Below are 20,118 nucleotides of genomic sequence, written 5' to 3'. Positions count from 1 at the left end.
GTTCAGATTTCATATTGTCTTTGTCAAGTCAATTTTATTGCGCTCACTAGAAAACTCAGAGTTGACTTTCTAGCTTTTTAAAAATATATAGTCAAGACTTAAGGGACGATGAGCGTTCAAGAAAAAATTCGGTCTTTTCAGGCGCCCTGATAAAATAGACTCGCACAAGTTGAAGTCTTTAAACGCTGGAGTTTCACACTGCATACCAAAGGTAGCCAGCCCACTAGGAGTTTTGCCCATCATAAATGAAGTTTTATAATGTCATCAAAGCAGGCTGCAAGAATGAGCAAAATTAAAGCTTGGGGTTGAAAATCTACGCTTGAAGTGCCCTCTTCATTGTCTCATCTCCTGTCTCAACTAGTGCGTTAGTTCTTCGATAGCACGCTTATGATTTCATTGTTTTATTACCCATTGACTGAAACCACTGCCTTAGATAATCATTTACACACTTGGTAACGCTGTCTGATACTAATGTCTTTAGTATTGCAAGTATTGTCACATTTTAAATGAGATACATTTTGACTGTTTTGGATTGTCTTTTTCTTGCAGGGGAAAATTTCCGTACAAACTCAGCTCACACATTTTAATTATGATACCTTGGTCCCTTCATAACCCATAACCTCAGTCTATGATGGATGAGCCATTCCGAAATTTCGGCTTCTGACCAGGTAGAGACTGTTTTCCCAGGCTAGACCTGCACATCACAGAAGTCTTACACCTATTATCAAAAATTGGACGCCCTAACCGATTCCGAGCCATCAAAATATCATTCTGACTGGAACTTTTTTTACCATTTTGGGATATGTCTCGTGTTTTGTGTCATTCAAAACTAATTGCGGTAGGTTGGATGGAATGAAAGAAAAAACACCTTTGAAGGTTACCCAGTTGTGTGTTGTTATGGTCTGTTTCTGTTGTTCAACCATTTTCTGCTAGTGAGCACTAATTCCAGATAACGCTTTTGATCCTGTTCATCATGTCTTGTCTGAATTGTACTTCCGATTACAGTTTGGGTCACCAAATCTGTTTAAACGAAGCAAAATTCGTTAATTGCTAAGTGGACTAAAATTGTTTCGGAGTCGTCTTAATCAATTCTTTTCTGTTCAAGGCACCTTCGTGAGCAATTTCTACCCCTATTGTGTATTTCAACTAAATATCAAATTCCGTCAGAAAAATAGTCATCTTATTATTCTAGCTTATGTTGTCTTTGTAAAAACTTCCTCTGGTGAAAAGATTTTTTTCGAGGTTAAAGAGGTTTGAGGTCAGTCTGTTGAGTAAGAAATTTATACGACCATGTGGCCACCAAGACAATTGCTAATGCCTCTTACCCCATGTTTTCCGCTGAAGTTAATTGTCGTGGCACATAGATTACTGGATGTTTTGGTTGTGAGAGGTCTTTTTTCTTTCTTATTTTGCACCAATTCAGATGTGTCAGTTGTATTTGTGTTTCCGTTTTGAGGACTTTAAAATTGTAAACATTGGTTAGCGCATAAGTCTTTTTCTTGTGGTCGAGAACTCTTTTGTTGTGTTTGACCTATGAGAAATTGCTTTTTCTCACGTGGATCAGTGGTAGCATTTTAGTTGCAAAGCGAGAAACTTTATTCCTTAAAAGTTCGCCAGGCCAACTAACGATTCAAGTTGTTTGTTGTTAGTTGGTCGCTTCCCACTTTTAAACCTTCCAACAGTTTTTGTATCTGGTGCTATTCCGTCCCAAGGCTATAGGTGTCTTATGAAAACTAAGACAATGGACTGATTCGGAATTGCAATTTTCCACATAAATGGAAAATTTGATCTCACGTTTTTGGCTTTTGGCGGTCAGCAATTTGTCTCGGCTTGCTCTATAGTTAACCCTTGCATCAACACTTATTCTGGAAAAATCACAGCAACCTTGGTTCATTTGAGCGTTTTTTTCAGTGCAACTTTAAGGCGTTTATTCAAAAAATCGCCAAAAATTGCCACTCTATCTCAATCTCAAATCGAAAAATCTCACCCAACCGCGGAAAACAAATATCTGCAGTTTAAAAAACATAGTAAATGGCAATATACTATCAGTCTTTTTATTTCATCTATTCTATATTTTCTTCCGTCTGTTTTGTGTATTCGTTCGGGATTCTACGCCTGAAACAATTTATCCGATTTTTTTAATACAGTTTTATAACTGTAGTATAATATTTATTTATACTATTAGTCATTTTCCATTTTTTCATATTACACGTTTTTATATTTTTCACTTTTTGTATTTAAAGACGCGAAATATTATGTAACTGGTATAAAAGTGGAAATTCGTGGAATTGAAAAATCTTGAAATATTGGTGAAGCGAGCAGAGCCGATATTGTGGCCAACCGGGTTGAAGTGTCACCGCTAAAAACCGCAAATAGATGTAAGATTTGCGGTGAATTTGAGTAGAAAGTTTAATATATGCGCTCATTGCAATGAATGCGATAAAAAAATTAGCGGTGAAAGAAAATTTTTCACCGCTTCCAGCAGAATGCGGTGAAAAAAAATTCACCGCTAAAATTGCAAATCTTACAAATATTCACCGCTAATTTCAACGCTTATCTTAAATACACTTACAGGAATTTTATTTGGAGTTAGTGACAGATGGCGCAGTGGAATAAGAAGTTGGTGACATGTAGGAGGTGAGTGATTCGAACCCGTGCACGTCAGTTTTTTTCCGGTGATTTTTTTGACAATTTCCGGTGATTTTTTGACGAAACCTCGACCGGGGCAAGTCACATACCAGGCGGATAAAAACAATACAAAGATACTAATTGTCTCCAAATATTTCCCATTTTCATTTTCTCAATTTACTGTCAAATTGTCTCGGGTTCAAATTTCTTCAATTATGTCAAAACCCAAATCTTGAAAACCAATACTTTCCTTTTAGAGAGCACTCCAAATACACATTTACCTAAAAAATAAGAGGCTACTAAACTGGTATAGGCGCTTTAAACAAATAAGTAAAATTTGTCTCAAATTTATCCGCCAGTGGTTGCCGTAATTTTCAGATATTAAACCAAATCTTTGTGAAAGAAAATCGCAGCTCGCCAACTCACTTTACTACTGCTACAGATTTTTCTCAGTTTTTCTCAGAAATTTTTTGTTGTTGGTACCTACTTTAGTTGAGGAGGAACTCAACTGGGTCTGGGTTTTTCGTTCAGTCAGTTTTCGCCGATCGAGTACAAAATCAAATCGAAAGATTATTTTGATTTATTTTGCTTTTTCCGAAGAGTTACGGAGGTTAAAAATTTTATGAACATTAGGCTGAATTCCGTTCATATTTTTGTAATATTCGCTGAAACTTTGATAAAATTGGCTAAAAATATGATAAACTTGTTAATGATAGTCTCAGTGGTTTTACGCCCAAAAATGCAGTGGAGTTGCTGCACTGAACCAAAATTTCGCAAACAAACTCTGCTAAATTTTTGATATTTCATTTTTTTTTAATTTTTCATGAGAAATGGCGCAAATATGCTTCTCTAGTTTATCCAAATTGACCGGTAGTGCAGACATAAAAAACTGCTGACTCAATCTTCTTTGACTCATATGAGGGCTACTTTTACCTCTGGTTCCTTAGAAAGTTTTTAAGAACTAACAATTTCAAGGCCTTTCGTTAAATTAAATCGATATTTATCAAAATGAATTTTTTTGCTGTAATAGGTTTTCCGTTTACCAGAATATCTATTCAGAAATAATTTGAGCCGTTGAGTTTTTTAACAGGCGCAAAGTGATCAGACGGCCAGGTCTTGTCTCAGGGTTGATTTTTGCAAATAAAAATGATCCGGATTTTGTTTTGGCTCTGTCCTTTTTGTAAAATTTGTAGCAGTTTTTTCGTCCCAATTACAGCAAAAACTGTTTTCACCTGAAACAGAAGTTTGTGAGAGATCCAGTTTATGTTCGATGATTTCAATGAAGCCCGATAAATAAATATTGTGTTTTCTGAGTGAAGCTCACTTTTTTGCCTCTGACGAAGTGTCTTTGTAAAATTTTACAGAATTCATAATTTTTAACAGCATTTGTTGTCCTTTTTGTAGAATTACGAGCAGTTCAAAATATTCACAGTTCTTATTCATTATCTGGAGATATATTATAGAAAATATCTAATCGGTTTAGTTGACAACTAATGGTTTTTTACAAACACAATTTTTAAATAGCCACAAATCATCATTTATTTTAACTTTCGTCAAAATAGCTATTTCGGTTGCATTTGAAAAACTGATTTGTTTTAAGGGACGGGCATCAAAATCAAAAATAGTTGTGATCTGGTTTTTCATTTTTACAAATCAAAACATGTCGGATTGTATTGGTGAACTGTCTTTTTTGAAATATTTTTGTATGTTGTGTTTTTTTCATGTTAGTTCCGAAAAATGATAGGTTAGAATCAAAACTATAACATTGCGAACTGAATTCTTGTGGTAATGAAAGATAATAAGAATGCATCATATTTTCAACAAAAATTCTGACTTTTTGTCTTGAACATTGTGTTTGCGTAAAAATATTTTTGGAATTCAATATCTAGTCTCAGTAATGTTCAATTGGCTTCCTAGGCTGTCAAGCTCATCTATTTATTGTATTCAGTTGAACGCTTAACTTTACAACTTATGATTTCAAAAGTGATTTCAATGCAAATTATTCATTTTTCACATTTGTCAAACTTTATCTTATTTTGTGTCCCCTTATAGCGTAGTCTGTGCAAAGAAGGACGTGGCATCCTCTTTCAAGCGAATTCTATTTAATCTTTAGTGCTGTCGTATAATTTTATTAAAGATATTTGAAGTTGATACCAGAATTTTTTATTTTTTTGGACAATATCCAATCTTTGAGGCTCCTAATTGTTCTTTTGTCAGGCTGTCCCAATAACCACAAAATAACATATCACATTAAATGCAGTAAAAGATAGCCCAACTAAACATATTTAAAGATTTTTTTGTGAAAGCATTACAAACTTTTAAGACTTCAACACAGTTCTCTCACAGAAATGTTTCATCACGTTCTGGATAATGACAGGCGTCAAGGGTTATGACATTCAAATTAATTGTCTTTGCCTTAATTGTTTTTTGCCCACATGTTAATTATGTGACAATGCACTTCAATTTGTTTAGTTTGGATTTTAGCTAAAGCTATTTTCGCAGTATATATAAGTTTTGCTAAAAATATGATAAAATTATCGACGAAATAGCTATTTTTGACGAAATAGCTATTTTTATCTCCGGTTCCTTAGAAAGTATTCAAAAAACAAAATTTTTATGACTTTCAAATAAATTGTTTCCAAAGCATTTGAATGTATTTTTGAACTTCACCCTTATTGTTTTTTTATCTTTTTAAAAAAAGATATACACAGTGAGCTTTAGTAATTACCAATTCTTTTATTCTTTTTTGTTTTGTTTTTTCCTCTTCTATCTATTTTTGCCGATCCATAAATTCATCCTACAGAGTTGTGAATAGGATCAATCAAAACATTGTCACGAGTAAGCGAGCACATTAAATGATTATTTCGAATTCAAACAAGTTCAATTCGTGAGGTATCCCATTTATGTTCAAAAAACTCGATGAAAAAAACTTTGTCTCCTCAGTGAAGCTCGTTTTTTAAGTTCCGACAAAATCTTTTCAAAAATTTTCCAGAACTTTTTACATTTTGCAAGCGTTTGTTGTTTTCTTTTAAGCCTTACAATTAATCCTATTTAACAATGGGTTTTATTCGTCTTCCGGGGAACTGTTTATAAAACTATCTAATGTTTTCAATTGAAATTTAAAAGTTTTTCGCTAGTTTAATTTGATGATTATCAAAATTCATCATCTACTTTTGATTTATTAATTTTTTTGTCTAATTAGCTGTCGGTTGCATTTGCAAATTTAATTTCTTTTAGGGACGCGAATCACAAGCCAGTTGTGTTCTAGTTTTTATTGTTATAAATCAAAAGTTTTTCGGATCGTACCCGTGCGCTGTGGTTTTTTGAAGAGTTTTTTTCTGTTTTGTTTTTTTTTAATTAGTTACAGATCAGTAAAATTTAAAATAAAAAATCATTTAATGGTAAACCAAATTTACTTGCAATTGACGGCCAATAAGTGTAGACACGTGTCTTCGTAAAATTATTTCAATTTCGAGTTCTGCCTTTTTCTTAATTTTTTTATAGTCTTTTGGTTTAGTCCCAGCAATGATATGTTCTATTGTTATTCCAGTAAGAAACAGTTTATTATAATTAACAGTTTTTTAATCGTTTGTGTTTGCGACTTATGTCTTCTCAATTTTTTTTTCACTGAAAATCAATGTTTTATTCACAGATTTGCTATATTTCATCTTATTTTTTGACAACATGTAGCGTAGTCTAAGCAGAAAAAGATGTTGCATTTTTTTTCAAGTGAATTTTAATTTGATCTTCACTGCTTCACTGCAGTACATTTATGTTTATATATATATATATATATATATATATATATATATATATATATATATATATGCAAAATAATGTAAGATAAGTGGCAACTAGCGTTGACAAGTCGGAAAATTCTCTGAAACTTTCTTACTTAAATTCGCACTGACTGCGTTGAATTAACAGACATAAATTCAACGCATTCAACGCAAAATTGTTTAAGGAAATTGCCGTGAATTTTCCGACTAGTCACCGCTATTTACCGCCTATCTTACATAATTTTGCGTTGAATTTAGCGTAGATATTACATAATTTTGCGTCTAAATTAGCGTAGATCTTACGCAACTTCGCGTTGACCTTAAATAAAAGCAACTCTTAGACCTGTTGGTATGGAACTCTAACTACTGACTTCATGCTTCCTTGTAACCTCGTCTACCACTGTGCCACACAACTTATGTTTGCATAAGAACCGCAATCGGACTGTAACAACACGTTTCACATAATTTTGCCGCTTCTTATCTAATTCGTACATCTTACAAATCTTACGTATATTCCTTACACAAGCCGATACCTAGTCACCCAAAATTATGTAAATATAACGCTAAATTAAACACAAAGTAAGATCTACGCTTTGAAATGCAAAATTGAGGGAGAACAACTCTTAATTCAACTTATGCAACATCTCTTCTTAAAACGCAAATTATGCAAGAGTAGCTATGAATACGTTGAAGTTTTGTAAGATCTACGCTTGACCATAGTAGATCTTACATAAATTCAACGCATTGACCGCCAATCTTTCATAATTTTGCATTTTTTAGCGTTAGCACCTCGGCCTGTGTGTGTGTGTGTGTGCGTGCGTGTGTGTGTGTGTGTGTGTGTGTGTGTGTGTGTGTATTTACGGTGTTCTACCTTTAATGTGATTAGTTCAATCAGACAGTTTCTGATTTAGTATAATACAATTGCAAAAATTCGTATTATTCAATGATTATCGGGCTCGTTTTGGTCACTTTGACTGGATAGAAAAGTTGATTGAGGTGATATCTGAGGTTTGAACCGTTCGTCACACATACAATCGTAAACTGTGATGAATTTGTTGTTGTTGTTGCCGAATGACTTAGTCATCATTCTAGACAAGTTGAATGCCGTCTTCTTCAAGTCTAAAAGTTTTCTTTTAGTTTATTGACTCAGACCCCTGTGGTTTGACACTAAATTTAGAGTTGGAAAACAATTCCAAAGGTTGGACCACTTATAAATAGCTCGCAGAGTGTCAACAATAAAAAAACGCTTAGATTGTTTTTGCGTTACCATTTGCGTTACCATTCACAAATAGGGGAAATAACTCAGTGAAACGAAACTAGAAATATCGTTAAAAGAGATAGTTCACCCAGAACTTTCCGGGAAGTCTTAATATGTATTTGTGGTTAGTTACCTCCGCAAGATCTTGCTGCGACATTTCATGAATGTCTAGATCATGCATGTCTTGGCAACATTTAATATTTTTTAAAGTGAAAAGACGAGCGAAAAAAATGATTTAGTGGAAAAAATGAGTAGTAACTACAACAAAAATAAACTACTGGTCATACAAGTAACATTGCTTTTTAACATTTATAACTCAATCTCTATTGCTGTGTCTGTGCAAGCTGACACAATTCAGACGACTCAATTTTCCGAAACACAAACAACCCTGCCATCAACCACAGCAACATAAAATAGCTAAGATATCTGCTTCTCTTAACTGTCCCAGTAAATTGTCGTAGTTTTTTTGTTCTGTCCTATAATTGAGCTAATAGTTAAAATCTATAGTTAATCTAATTTAGAAAGGTGATTCATGTTTTTATCTAAATTTTCATATCAATTTAAAATTCCGGACTTAGACAACTTAAATTACTCAATTGACGCCAATTAATTAAAAATAATCTGTGTCAAAACTACTTTTGGGGATAAATACATCAATTTAATTTTAGTGTATTTTCCAATATAAAGTTTCAAAAATGACTTCACTTGAAAAGTTTCTCAATCTGAACTAGTTTTGGCTGTTCAAAAGGATTTCGAAAAAACGTCATCGTCTTTAAAAACAGTTCCCCAAATCTTACAAACCCTAAATCATATACAAGCAATGCGCTTTGACCAACAATAAATCTATTATAAAGTTGTTTTTGTTCCGACCAACTTTATTGGGGGGAGGAACTATATACTCAAATGAGTTTTTTGTTCAGTGAATTTTGGCCGACCGATATAATCATCGTAGAGAGTTGTGATTGGTGTCATTAGAAAGCCGGTCTAGCGCAGAACATGAAAATAACAAGATTTTTTATATTTTCGCTTTTTATAGGGAGTAATCAAGGTTTGAAATTTTGTGAATAGGAGACGATATTCCGTTGTTTTTTTTCCGTTTTCCGTATTTTTGAACAAATTGTCGACAATTTTGCAAAAATATGTTAAAATTATTAACAGTAAGGGATTGATTTTATCTTTAGAGATAGAAGATGACGGAATTGTTTGATCCAAGTTTTTTGCTAGATTTAAATGTATTTCTCAAAACTTTTTTGTCAAAAATGGGCCCAAATATGTTTTTAGCCCCCTTTCTTTAAGTTTTCGGGAAAACACCTGAATATGACTGTGGTCATATTCTTCGTAAGCTCAAAAATAGTACTCCCATTGACTATACGAGTCTTCTGGAATTATAATTTTTTAATTATAGTTTTTCACAAACTTAAACTCAATAATTATAACAAACGCATATTTTTTGATATACTAAAAAAATTGCTTAATTTGATATGTTTTTTACTCATGAAACAATGAGTGTTTTATTAGACGGGCAACAATAGCAGGACTGAACTTGATCTCATCACTGATCCTTACGGTAAAAAAAATGTAGATTTTAATGGGGCGCGACCTTTTTTTAGAAACCTTTCGCATTTACAGATTTAATGTAAATTACAGATAAAAATTTCAAATCAGCGCTCAATTATTGGCTCTGACCAATAGTTTTCGTTAATTTTTATGGAAATATTATGTTTTGCATTCAATTGTAAAACCTTTTGCGATCCAGTGACTTATTCTCCCCAATCAAAGATCCCATTGGTTTTCTCAAGAGGTAAAAGTGAACCTAGACAAAGCTTCCAGTTGCTATCTAATGTCTCTTATGACTTTGAAAAAAATTGTTTCAAAAAAACTCCGAGAAATTTTGAACTTTGCAACCATTTTATCATTTTTTCTCTCAACTTCTGACGTAGCATTATTAAAAACAGTGGGAAACCCAATTACTGTCAGTTATATTTTAATGTCTGTAACGGTTTTTTTTAAACAAATGGTTTCTTGGTTTCGATACCACGAGTGTTCAAAGTTTGAGGATAATTGCACATTTAATGGCTGTAATCTGTTTCCATGTAGATTTAACGCCCTATTGACAGTTACACTTCAGAAAAAGCATAGGTTGCTACCCCAGAGTAATAAATTGAACCTATTTCAGTACATAGCTATTTGTTTTAATGACTTTCAACTTAACTTTTAAAAAGGAGATTTTTTCAACTGTCTCCTTTTTGCTCTCCTTTCCATCACCATGTAACCCAATCCTAACAAGAAGTCTCAAAAACTTTTGATGACTTGCACATTTTTTCTTTGTTAGTTAAACGTCTTGACTGATGTCTTTGACCATTTAATTTCATAGAAATTTTTGGAGATTTCCATATTGTTCTGTTTTTGGGTTTATTTTTAGTGTCAATTCTCCGTCGTCCATTTATAAGGAGTAACGAGATGATATTCAGATGGACCCAAGTGATAATTTACAGTTCTTGCAAATAGCATCCTATATATGTAATGCCTTGAGCACTGTGGTGTCGTAATATATTTGTGAAATTTTAGCTCTGCCTGTGTTTGTTGTTATTTTGTAGTATCGTGACTTAGTCTCATTAATAACACTCCCAATTGACTTTTTGCTGTCTGGCAACTTAATCCATCTGTTTTTAATGAAATCTCAGCTCTGTTATGTCTTTTAAAAACAATTGTTTCCAAAGCAATAATTGGATTTTTGGGTGTCGCCGTTTTCAAATTCTTTTGGTCGATTTGGAGCTAAGTCTTAGTAAAGACAGGCCACAATCCGTTTCCAGTAAATTATAATTTAATCTTTACACCTGTTTTAGTTTCAACCATTTGTTTCGCGGCTTTGTTACTACTGTTACTACGAGTTTTCATAAAAAAAACGTTTGACAATTTTTTATATTCGTACATTTTAAAGAATTTTGTTTCTCTTTATTATATGATATTAATAGTAGGCCCCATTGTCTCTGAAATAATGCGCAATTGAACATTTGGAATGCTCTCAGTGACAAGTTGAGGGTTTTAACGGCTTCAAATGCATTTTCCCGCAAAAGTGTATTGAACCTATTTAAATTTTCCCGGCATTTTTCATTCTTTTTGTAGACGTATGACGTACACTGGATAATGAAAAGTCTCAATTGCTTCCAATGGAGATAAATTTTAACATTTGATTTCAATAAAAGTGATTGAACTTATCTAATTATTGAAAAGTGATTGAATATCTAATTATAATAGTTACTTTGAAATTAATTGTTTAATTAATTAAAAGAGAAACGTATTTATGAACCTCGCACTTTTTTGCTTTTTTTTTGTTTTGACCTGTTACCCCGTCGATTGAAGACAGGTCCTATATCTTTTCTAAAGGAAAGGTTAGTTTGTTTTGTCAGGTCTTTTCTGGTGCGAGTTTGTTTCAGTTATAATTTTTTGAATTAGACATCGAGTTTTGGTCGTAATTAATGTTTGTTATTTGATTTTCAATATTGTCATTTCTAGTGGTCCTGTTAACAAGTTTCATCGGCCCTCTAACGTGGCACTATTTTTATTCCATTGGTGGTTTATTGAACGATATGTATGTTTTTGAAAGTTTTCTATCTCTTCATCATTTGGTAGCCAATTAAGACAAGAATGTGGATTAGCGGGGTCGGAAAATTATGTGCGTACGCACATTGCCAAGCCTCCTTGTTTTATTAGAAACTCGAATGAAAAGTTAAATCCTGGCCAAATTTTGATGACACAATCTTCCAAAAAGTGATCTCCACTTACGGTGCAAAGAGAAAACTGATAGCCAAAAACTTAATAAAAGTAATAAATTGAACCTATTTCAGTACATAGCTATTTGTTTTAATGACTTTCAACTTAACTATTAAAAAGGAGATTTTTTCAACTGTCTCCTTTTTGCTCTCCTTTCCATCACCATGTAACCCAATCCTAACAAGAAGTCTCAAAAACTTTTGATGACTTGCACATTTTTTCTTTGTTAGTTAAACGTCTTGACTGATGTCTTTGACCATTTAATTTCATAGAAATTTTTGGAGATTTCCATATTGTTCTGTTTTTGGGTTTATTTTTAGTGTCAATTCTCCGTCGTCCATTTATAAGGAGTAACGTGATGATATTCAGATGGACCCAAGTGATAATTTACAGTTCTTGCAAATAGCATCCTATATATGTAATGCCTTGAGCACTGTGGTGTCGTAATATATTTGTGAAATTTTAGCTCTGCCTGTATTTGTTGTTATTTTGTAGTATCGTGACTTAGTCTCATTAATAACACTCCCAATTGACTTTTTGCTGTCTGGCAACTTAATCCATCTGTTTTTAATGAAATCTCAGCTCTGTTATGTCTTTTAAAAACAATTGTTTCCAAAGCAATAATTGGATTTTTGGGTGTCACCGTTTTCAAATTCTTTTGGTCGATTTGGAGCTAAGTCTTAGTAAAGACAGGCCACAATCCGTTTCCAGTAAATTATAATTTAATCTTTACACCTGTTTTAGTTTCAACCATTTGTTTCGCGGCTTTGTTACTACTGTTACTACGAGTTTTCATAAAAAAAACGTTTGACAATTTTTTATATCCGTACATTTTAAAGAATTTTGTTTCTCTTTATTATATGATATTAATAGTAGGCCCCATTGTCTCTGAAATAATGCGCAATTGAACATTTCGAATGCTCTCAGTGACAAGTTGAGGGTTTTAACGGCTTCAAATGCATTTTCCCGCAAAAGTGTATTGAACCTATTTAAATTTTCCCGGCATTTTTCATTCTTTTTGTAGACGTATGACGTACACTGGATAATGAAATGTCTCAATTGCTTCCAATGGAGATAAATTTTAACATTTGATTTCAATAAAAGTGATTGAACTTATCTAATTATTGAAAAGTGATTGAATATCTAATTATAATAGTTACTTTGAAATTAATTGTTTAATTAATTAAAAGAGAAACGTATTTATGAACCTCGCACTTTTTTGCTTTTTTTTGTTTTGACCTGTTACCCCGTCGATTGAAGACAGGTCCTATATCTTTTCTAAAGGAAAGGTTAGTTTGTTTTGTCAGGTCTTTTCTGGTGCGAGTTTGTTTCAGTTATAATTTTTTGAATTAGACATCGAGTTTTGGTCGTAATTAAAGTTTGTTATTTGATTTTCAATATTGTCATTTCTAGTGGTCCTGTTAACAAGTTTCATCGGCCCTCTAACGTGGCACTATTTTTATTCCATTGGTGGTTTATTGAACGTTATGTATGTTTTTGAAAGTTTTCTATCTCTTCATCATTTGGTAGCCAATTAAGACAAGAATGTGGATTAGCGGGGTCGGAAAATTATGTGCGTACGCACATTGCCAAGCCTCCTTGTTTTATTAGAAACTCGAATGAAAAGTTAAATCCTGGCCAAATTTTGATGACACAATCTTCCAAAAAGTGATCTCCACTTACGGTGCAAAGAGAAAACTGATAGCCAAAAACTTTTGAAAATATCAACGACGGCCTTGGTTTAACACTGGAAAAGCTTAATTGCCTGTAACCTGCCACCATTTTAAGACTGTACGATATATTTTTGACAGTTTGATAAAATGCAGTTTGATCTTTAACTCACGATCATACTTCATTAATGCTAAGGTTCTTGAATTGTACTGACCGCATTTGCACAAACATATTGCATAAAAACAGATATTTTTCGTAAGTTGATTGACTCACAAAATTAACTTCAGATCACCAGCTATAAACGGCAGCAAGAATTTAAGTCACAATATGGAACTTAGTGTGCTGCCACAAAGACAGTTGTGACAGAGTTGTGGGTTCAATGGATACAAAATTAAGTTTTATGTTTCGTTTGGAAAACCAAAAGATCAAAAATTTGTGATGCTTTGAGGGTTGAATAGAAATATGAGCTGTGAGTTTACAAAACAGATAACATATTGTCTGGGTTCTGGTACATTGATAAGTACTTATCGATTGCTACAAAATATTTTGACCTAAAACCTGACACGACTTGTTCATTGACAGTTTCTAGGTATAGAACTTCTTCTTTTTGGTCGTCTCTATTTAAATTGCCCGGGTCGAGGGGTCAGCAGCTGTCAGCGGATAGTTTTGTAAGAAATCCTTTGAATGTGCTGAACTTATGTAAGGCTTGTGCTGATTGCGCTGAAAATAGAAAAAATGGTGCTGAATCCGCTGAAATAAAAAATTTCTTGCATAAAATCAGCATTTGATTCATATTTCTTGCATAAAATCAGCATTTGATTCAAGACCTTTCGTACATAATTTCAGCACATGTGAAAATTTTAAATTCAGCGGATTCAGTGCCTTTCTTACACAATTTCAACACTTCTCTTGCAAGATTTCAGCAGCTTCTCAGCACCTTTCTTACATATTTTCAACACTTGTGAAAATTTCAAATTCAGCGGATTCAGCGTCTTTCTTTCATAATTTTACGTGCAATTTTTTTGCTCACTATTGCCTATAAAGTAGTCAGCATGTAGGTTCCTTCACCTTTTGCACTTCTGAAGAGCAACTAATCAATCAAAAACCTGCGAGGTTTTAAAAATGAAAACTCTTTTTTTTGAAAAACAGACCAACTGAAAAGCGTCACACTTTCATCATATCTAACGGCAGGAAGATAAATACACATAAATTACCTGGTTTCATTCAATCAAGTCATTTGGTTTTATACCTCAGCTGCAAGGAAACCGTTGAAAATGTGTAAGCTAATTGCTGATATTGTGTACGATAAATACTGAAAGGTATGTAAGAAATGCGCTGAAAGCCGCTGAAAAATTAAATTTTTCAGCAGATAGATCTTACATAATTATCCACTTAATGTGTTGAGAAGTGCTGAAATTATGTAAGAAAGTGCTGAAAATTCAGCACATTAAGCGGATTAAAATGTAAGATTTATCCGCTGAAAAACATTTTTTTCAGCGGTTGTCAGCGCATTTCTTACATATATGTTGACGAATTCCTCGACCCGGGTGGCAACTGAAAACCACTAGAATGAAGTTATTAGGTTGTCATATAAGTCATGACAAACAACTGAGTATTGTTTTTTAACGAAGATTGTCTGTGAGCACATAAATTGTTCAAATGCCACTATGTGTTAAACTTTGTTCTATGAAATCCAAATCAATATTATATGAAAACCAAATCAACAATTGAATTGCCTCCTGTTTTGGATGATTGCATTGTTTTCTCTTAAAAATAGCTGTGTTAAAAATGAGAGTAGAGGGTACATTCTTTAAAACACGCTTATAATGGTTGTTTCAGTGGTCAAATCTGTCCAAATATCAGATTTTTGCAGTGAAATGAATTATCCGCTTTATTGTAGATTACCGTCGCATTACTTGACACTCAATTAATAGTCGTTCCCAATAAATAGTCTTTCATCTTCGGTGTTAAAAAAATTGATTCGCATGAATTAATCAAACAACTTTAAAATTTAAAATTAATTTAAACAATTTTAAAAAATCAAATATTACTATTTTGAATAACAAATTCGCTTCATTGACTGACTGAAGATAAAGATCTGGCTAGTAAAATCAAACATTTTTTCGTAGCTTTTTTAAGTGTAAATTTGATCTCATGGGAAGTTTGTTAACTTTGTAGAACCTAGTTTTGTCGCTTATAGAAACAACAGAATTCGTCGCAAACGAAGTTTAGAGAACGTGATGCAATATCAAAATGGAGTTCGTTGTTTATGCGTGGCAGTTTTAATTTAGTGATAGCAGAGTTGATCGAGTTTGAATTTAATTTTACTTCATTTGTGATATTGACGCTCTAATAACAGTCAGTAACAAAATTTATTGACAAATCATAAACAAATGGTTTGGAATGTTGATTAGAATGTAGCTTGTCAAGATATTCTAATTCAACTGCTTAAATTGTCCGTGAATGCATTTCTCCATTTAATAATCTCGGCTCCAACAAAGGCTGCCTGACTCAGAAAATAGACGCTGAAAAAAATTCCAGAAAAGCACTATTTTGGCATTGGCATTTCAACATATGCATTTTCTGATAAGTTTAACTATTGTGCATCTTTTCTGTTTGTGCCCCCAGTACTTTATGCGCCCCCAGTTACAGAGCACGTGCCGTTACATAAAAAATCATTATGTAAAAATATGGCATGTGCGTCTGGGGATTGCAAATAATATTTGCGCCCACTAAGCTGGGGGGCGGGGCACAAATGGAAAAGATCCACTATTGGTAGTGCTGTTCAACTCCATTTTTGTTAGGGCACTCAGCGCTTTTCAGCTCACTTCTCGCAAAAAAAAATATTTAAGCTGATTCTTGACTATTGAATTTTTCTGTACACCACTGCTATTTTTTAATCAATAGCTATTTCACGATTTATTTAGAGTTCAACGTTTAGTGTCGTTATAACCATGTTTCAAGAAATAGTATGTAAACACTATTGAGTTTGTAGTGAATGTAGTTGCGCATTGGTAGTGTTAATTAGGTCTTGAGACCTTGTTTACTGTTTAATTATCATTCATGTTACGATAGTGTGATTTTATAACAAATAAATTTAAAGAATAAATTTGTAACATAGTTTATCAGAGAATTTAATTCTTTCTTTCTTTCTTTTTCCGATTACTTTGTTGTGTTTATATTTGACAACAGACGGAGCATTAATGTTTGCAATAAACAAAACCTATTTGAAATTCAATAAACTTCCTCCAAGCCAATAAACTAGCCTGATATTAGACTCATACTGCAATACTAAGACTGCAATACTATAGACTCATACTGACGTCAGTTGCATTTTGAGTAAAACCTAAATAGTTTTGGCTTCATCCTATAGCTGCCATCTTCTGGTGGGGGAGGGGAGTTGAGGTTATGCAAGACGCGGAGCTGCCATGAGATGACTTTTAAAATAGCCCCATTATTTCCAGCAGCTGGCTTTTTCCCCATAGCTTTACCTTCCCTGGCAGATTTTCCTCCAGCCCAAAAGATTTTAAGAATTTTGAGCAAAGCTGCATTTTTCCAATTTTTACATTTTTCCAAGTCCTTGCAGCTCCCTCTACTATTTGTTATGGGGGGGGGGGGGGGGAGGAATTTGTAATGCGTCCATGTGAAAAACAGGTGACTTCTTTTTCTCCTGGCTTAGCTTACCTTGACTTGGTTTCCCAGTATTTTCCACAGGCAAATGAGACGCGCACAATCTGAAGTCCGTGAGCCCCCTTAATCCATAATTCCTGACAGTTCTGAAAATTGCGCATTCCCAGTCGTGAATGAAGTACATAATGGAGGAGTATGAATTGCACACGTGAAAAAGTAGAATTACAGCTGAAATTGCGATGCATGTAGAAAGGCACGTCTTTAGACTTGATCGTCTTTTCAAAGAGCTAAACAACGTCATTGAACAGATTGTAGTCTCTGAAACAGAAAATGAAACCAAAAATCTGTTTTAAATCCTAATGATAATAAAGCGTTGATACCACTTTTCTGTCAAAACAATTGAATTCAAAAAGGGGGCTTGGTGAATGTTTTCGACATCAATTCTTCAGTCTTTAAGGACACAAAGTTATTGATGTTTTACAATTCAAGTCATCTGGCATTTGAAATTTTTCTATTTTAGATATTTTCTTGAGACATGTTAAACTCAATCATGTTGTCAAATGATGTTGTCAAATTTAATCCATTAATTGAGTTTTGGAGTCTAAAATGCATTTCTTTTTAGTCTGTGACATTCGGCAGTACATTTAAAAGTTACTTTTTGTCACAATTCCTTTATTTCCTTTTATTTCCAATCCCCAATTTTCCATTATCTCCGTGATAGTCTAAATGCGCAAATGATATCCCGATCTTTTGTAAGTTTAGACTATCAGGGAGATAAAAGAAAATTGTCTTAATATCATCAGATGTTCAATATTAGAGATTTTTATGTAAATATTTGTCATCAAGACCTTGAAAATAAAGGCATCAACACATTAGAAACATTAAAATTAAATTAAAGTGATTTTCAAAAAATGGCGTTTTTTGAAGCTGGTGAAAACATTTCATGTAGTAGTTTTTTCATTTTGAGTAACTATTTTTCACGAAGAATGAAAATTATCACTCGTATTGTTTCCATTGCTCACAAAACAAATATTCACCACGGATGAACGTTACACGATGTAACGCATTTCCACACTTTTTTAAGCAAAATTAGCTTATATCTTTATTAGCCTCTTAAATACTTGAAAGCCAATTTAGAGACTCAAATGTTTTTGTTAACCGTGATGTGGGTAATCGCAAACGCACTAAAAGTGTGTGGAAAATTTCTGAAATAATTCAGAAATTAGCACGCTGCTCTTCGATATATAAATAAAATATATTTGCTACTTTTTTATCGAGCACTGTAACCCGAAGATATTGATGATGTAATTTTTTGTAATATACTGTAAAATATTGGTGATACCTTGGTCACTAAATTTGTTAGCTCAGTACTTTGAACAAATTAGCTAAAATTTAAAACTCAAAGAAGACAGAGTACATAACTTTTTTGCTATCGATAAAAAAGAAAACAATCAGATATAAAGACAAAATACTACAACCAAATAAATTCAATTAAAAATTTGGAAGTCTTTCTTCAAAAAAATTGATTTTTCAAGAGCATGTGAAAATTTTCCTAATGAAAATCGCATGTGCTGTTCAAAAAAGGCTACAAATGAAATAGACATATCATTCACACTAGGCATGAGAATGAATCTTATTGGTGCATAATCAGGTTCAGTACAGTTCCATATTATTAACTGCTATCAGGCGTTAGTTGCTAACATTGCAAAAAACAGTGAAATTGGACTATTATGGCGTGTTGGATATGCGTGTAGGATAATCGTTTCAAAAAATTGACCCAACTGTTCAGTTGAAACAAAACTTTCAGATTCTGCCAGTCGAGTATCTCATGAGAAAAAAATAAACATCGTCATTATCCAAAATCTTCACAAAGAGGCACCCAGTTGTTAAAATCTTAAATTTCAACAATGATAAACTCTTGTAACAAACGCTCAAGAAAATATTATTTTGGTTTCAAATGTCTAACTAATGAAATTAATCGGGAAATTGTTAACTTGCCAGTGCAGCAAATTCATGGAAAAATTAAGAAAACATTTGCGCTCGTATTTAAAAATTTTCACGTTCCTCGAAAAATTATATATAGAAGCCTGTCGTGGAGAGATTTAAAGATTACTTTTTGCACTTTTTTTCGTCTACAGGTTCATTTTTTCTCATCGTTATTTCTATTCATTGTTATTTATATGCTCCCACCATCAGGATATCAAATATCGGAAAGTTGAATTTCGAGAACTTTTTATATTAGTCTTTCTTCATTGTCTGAGTTTAAGTAAATGAATGAGAGCAATGTTTTTTTTATTTCACCACTTTACTTCGTAACGAAAAAAAACTATTCATTTATTCGAGACTGTTTACTTGGTTCTGTTCATTTCATGGACCATTTTTTACATAAACAATTTTCTTCTTGTGATTCGTTGTTGTTCAAAGGGGTTCAGCAAGTTTTCAAAACCAAAATTACGCCAGCCGAATTCATGCGTAGAAGTTGCATTGTAATTGATTAATTTTTTTTTCGGATTTGTCCCCTATGGCAAAACATACCTCCCCCATCACGTGTATCAGTCAGGTTGCAACACACTCCCAAAATATTTGGCGCTATTTACAAAACTCTTGCACTGTGTTTGATATCTGGACGCATGCACCAATTTTTATATTACCTGTATAGAAAACATTTAAATTCAGCGCATTTTTCAATATATTTTTACATAATTTTTACATAATTTTAGCACTTCGGAAAAATGGAGAATTTCATCGCTTTCAGCATATTCATCACATAAAAATTTTACGTGCAAAATTATTAACCGCTATTGCTTATAAGGTAGTCAGCTTGTACGTTGCTTCTTCTTTTGCAACTACGAAGAGCGAGCCAATAATCCATCAAAACTCTACGTCGTTTTTTAATTTATAATTCAAACTTTCAAAAAAGAAAATAACTGGAATGAGTAGAAATTTCATCAGTGCTAAAGGAAGGAAGACACTTACACATAAGCTACCCGGTTTCTTTCAATTTAGTATTGTGGCAATATACTCCAGCTGCGATAACAGCTTTGTCTTGAGAGCTGAGAAATTTTTTAAAGTCTTTTGGCAGGTTTCCAACTATTTTTCAAGTTGGAGTACTCTGGTGCAATGCTCATGAGTCTTGCTCCGGTGTTGCTTCTGCATGTACAAAAGCAAAAAAAGTAAATACTCTGAATTTCCAGTTTTCCAAGTTGTGTAAGGAAAGCTTTGAAAATGTGTAAGATAAGTGCTGAATGTACAGAAAATTATGTAAGAATTGTGCTGACAGCCACTGAAAACAAATTTTTTGACAGGCTAAATCTTACATAATTATCCACTTAATGTGTTGACAAGTGCTGAAATTATGTGAGATATGTGTTTTTAAAT

At 33.1% G+C, this 20,118-nt stretch overlaps 1 protein-coding gene across 3 annotated transcripts in view; it reads right to left on the bottom strand.

Moving 5' to 3' along the window:
• Positions 1–20,118, bottom strand: part of LOC142348399 (uncharacterized) — a 106,392-nt gene that overhangs the window by 65,770 nt on the left and 20,504 nt on the right. For all 3 annotated transcript variants that reach the window (XM_075399738.1, XM_075399739.1, XM_075399740.1), the window contains exons 3-4: positions 16,795–17,058; positions 7,377–7,526 (exon numbers count right to left, since the gene is read on the bottom strand). In XM_075399738.1, coding sequence (XP_075255853.1) covers positions 7,377–7,526; positions 16,795–17,058 — 414 coding nt within the window. The remainder of the gene's footprint in view (positions 1–7,376; positions 7,527–16,794; positions 17,059–20,118) is intronic.

This window comes from Convolutriloba macropyga, chromosome 10, assembly GCF_964194025.1.
Source record: "Convolutriloba macropyga chromosome 10, txConMacr16.3, whole genome shotgun sequence".
Lineage (NCBI taxonomy): Eukaryota > Metazoa > Xenacoelomorpha > Acoela > Convolutidae > Convolutriloba > Convolutriloba macropyga.
This window is presented reverse-complemented; position numbering and strand designations above follow the sequence as displayed.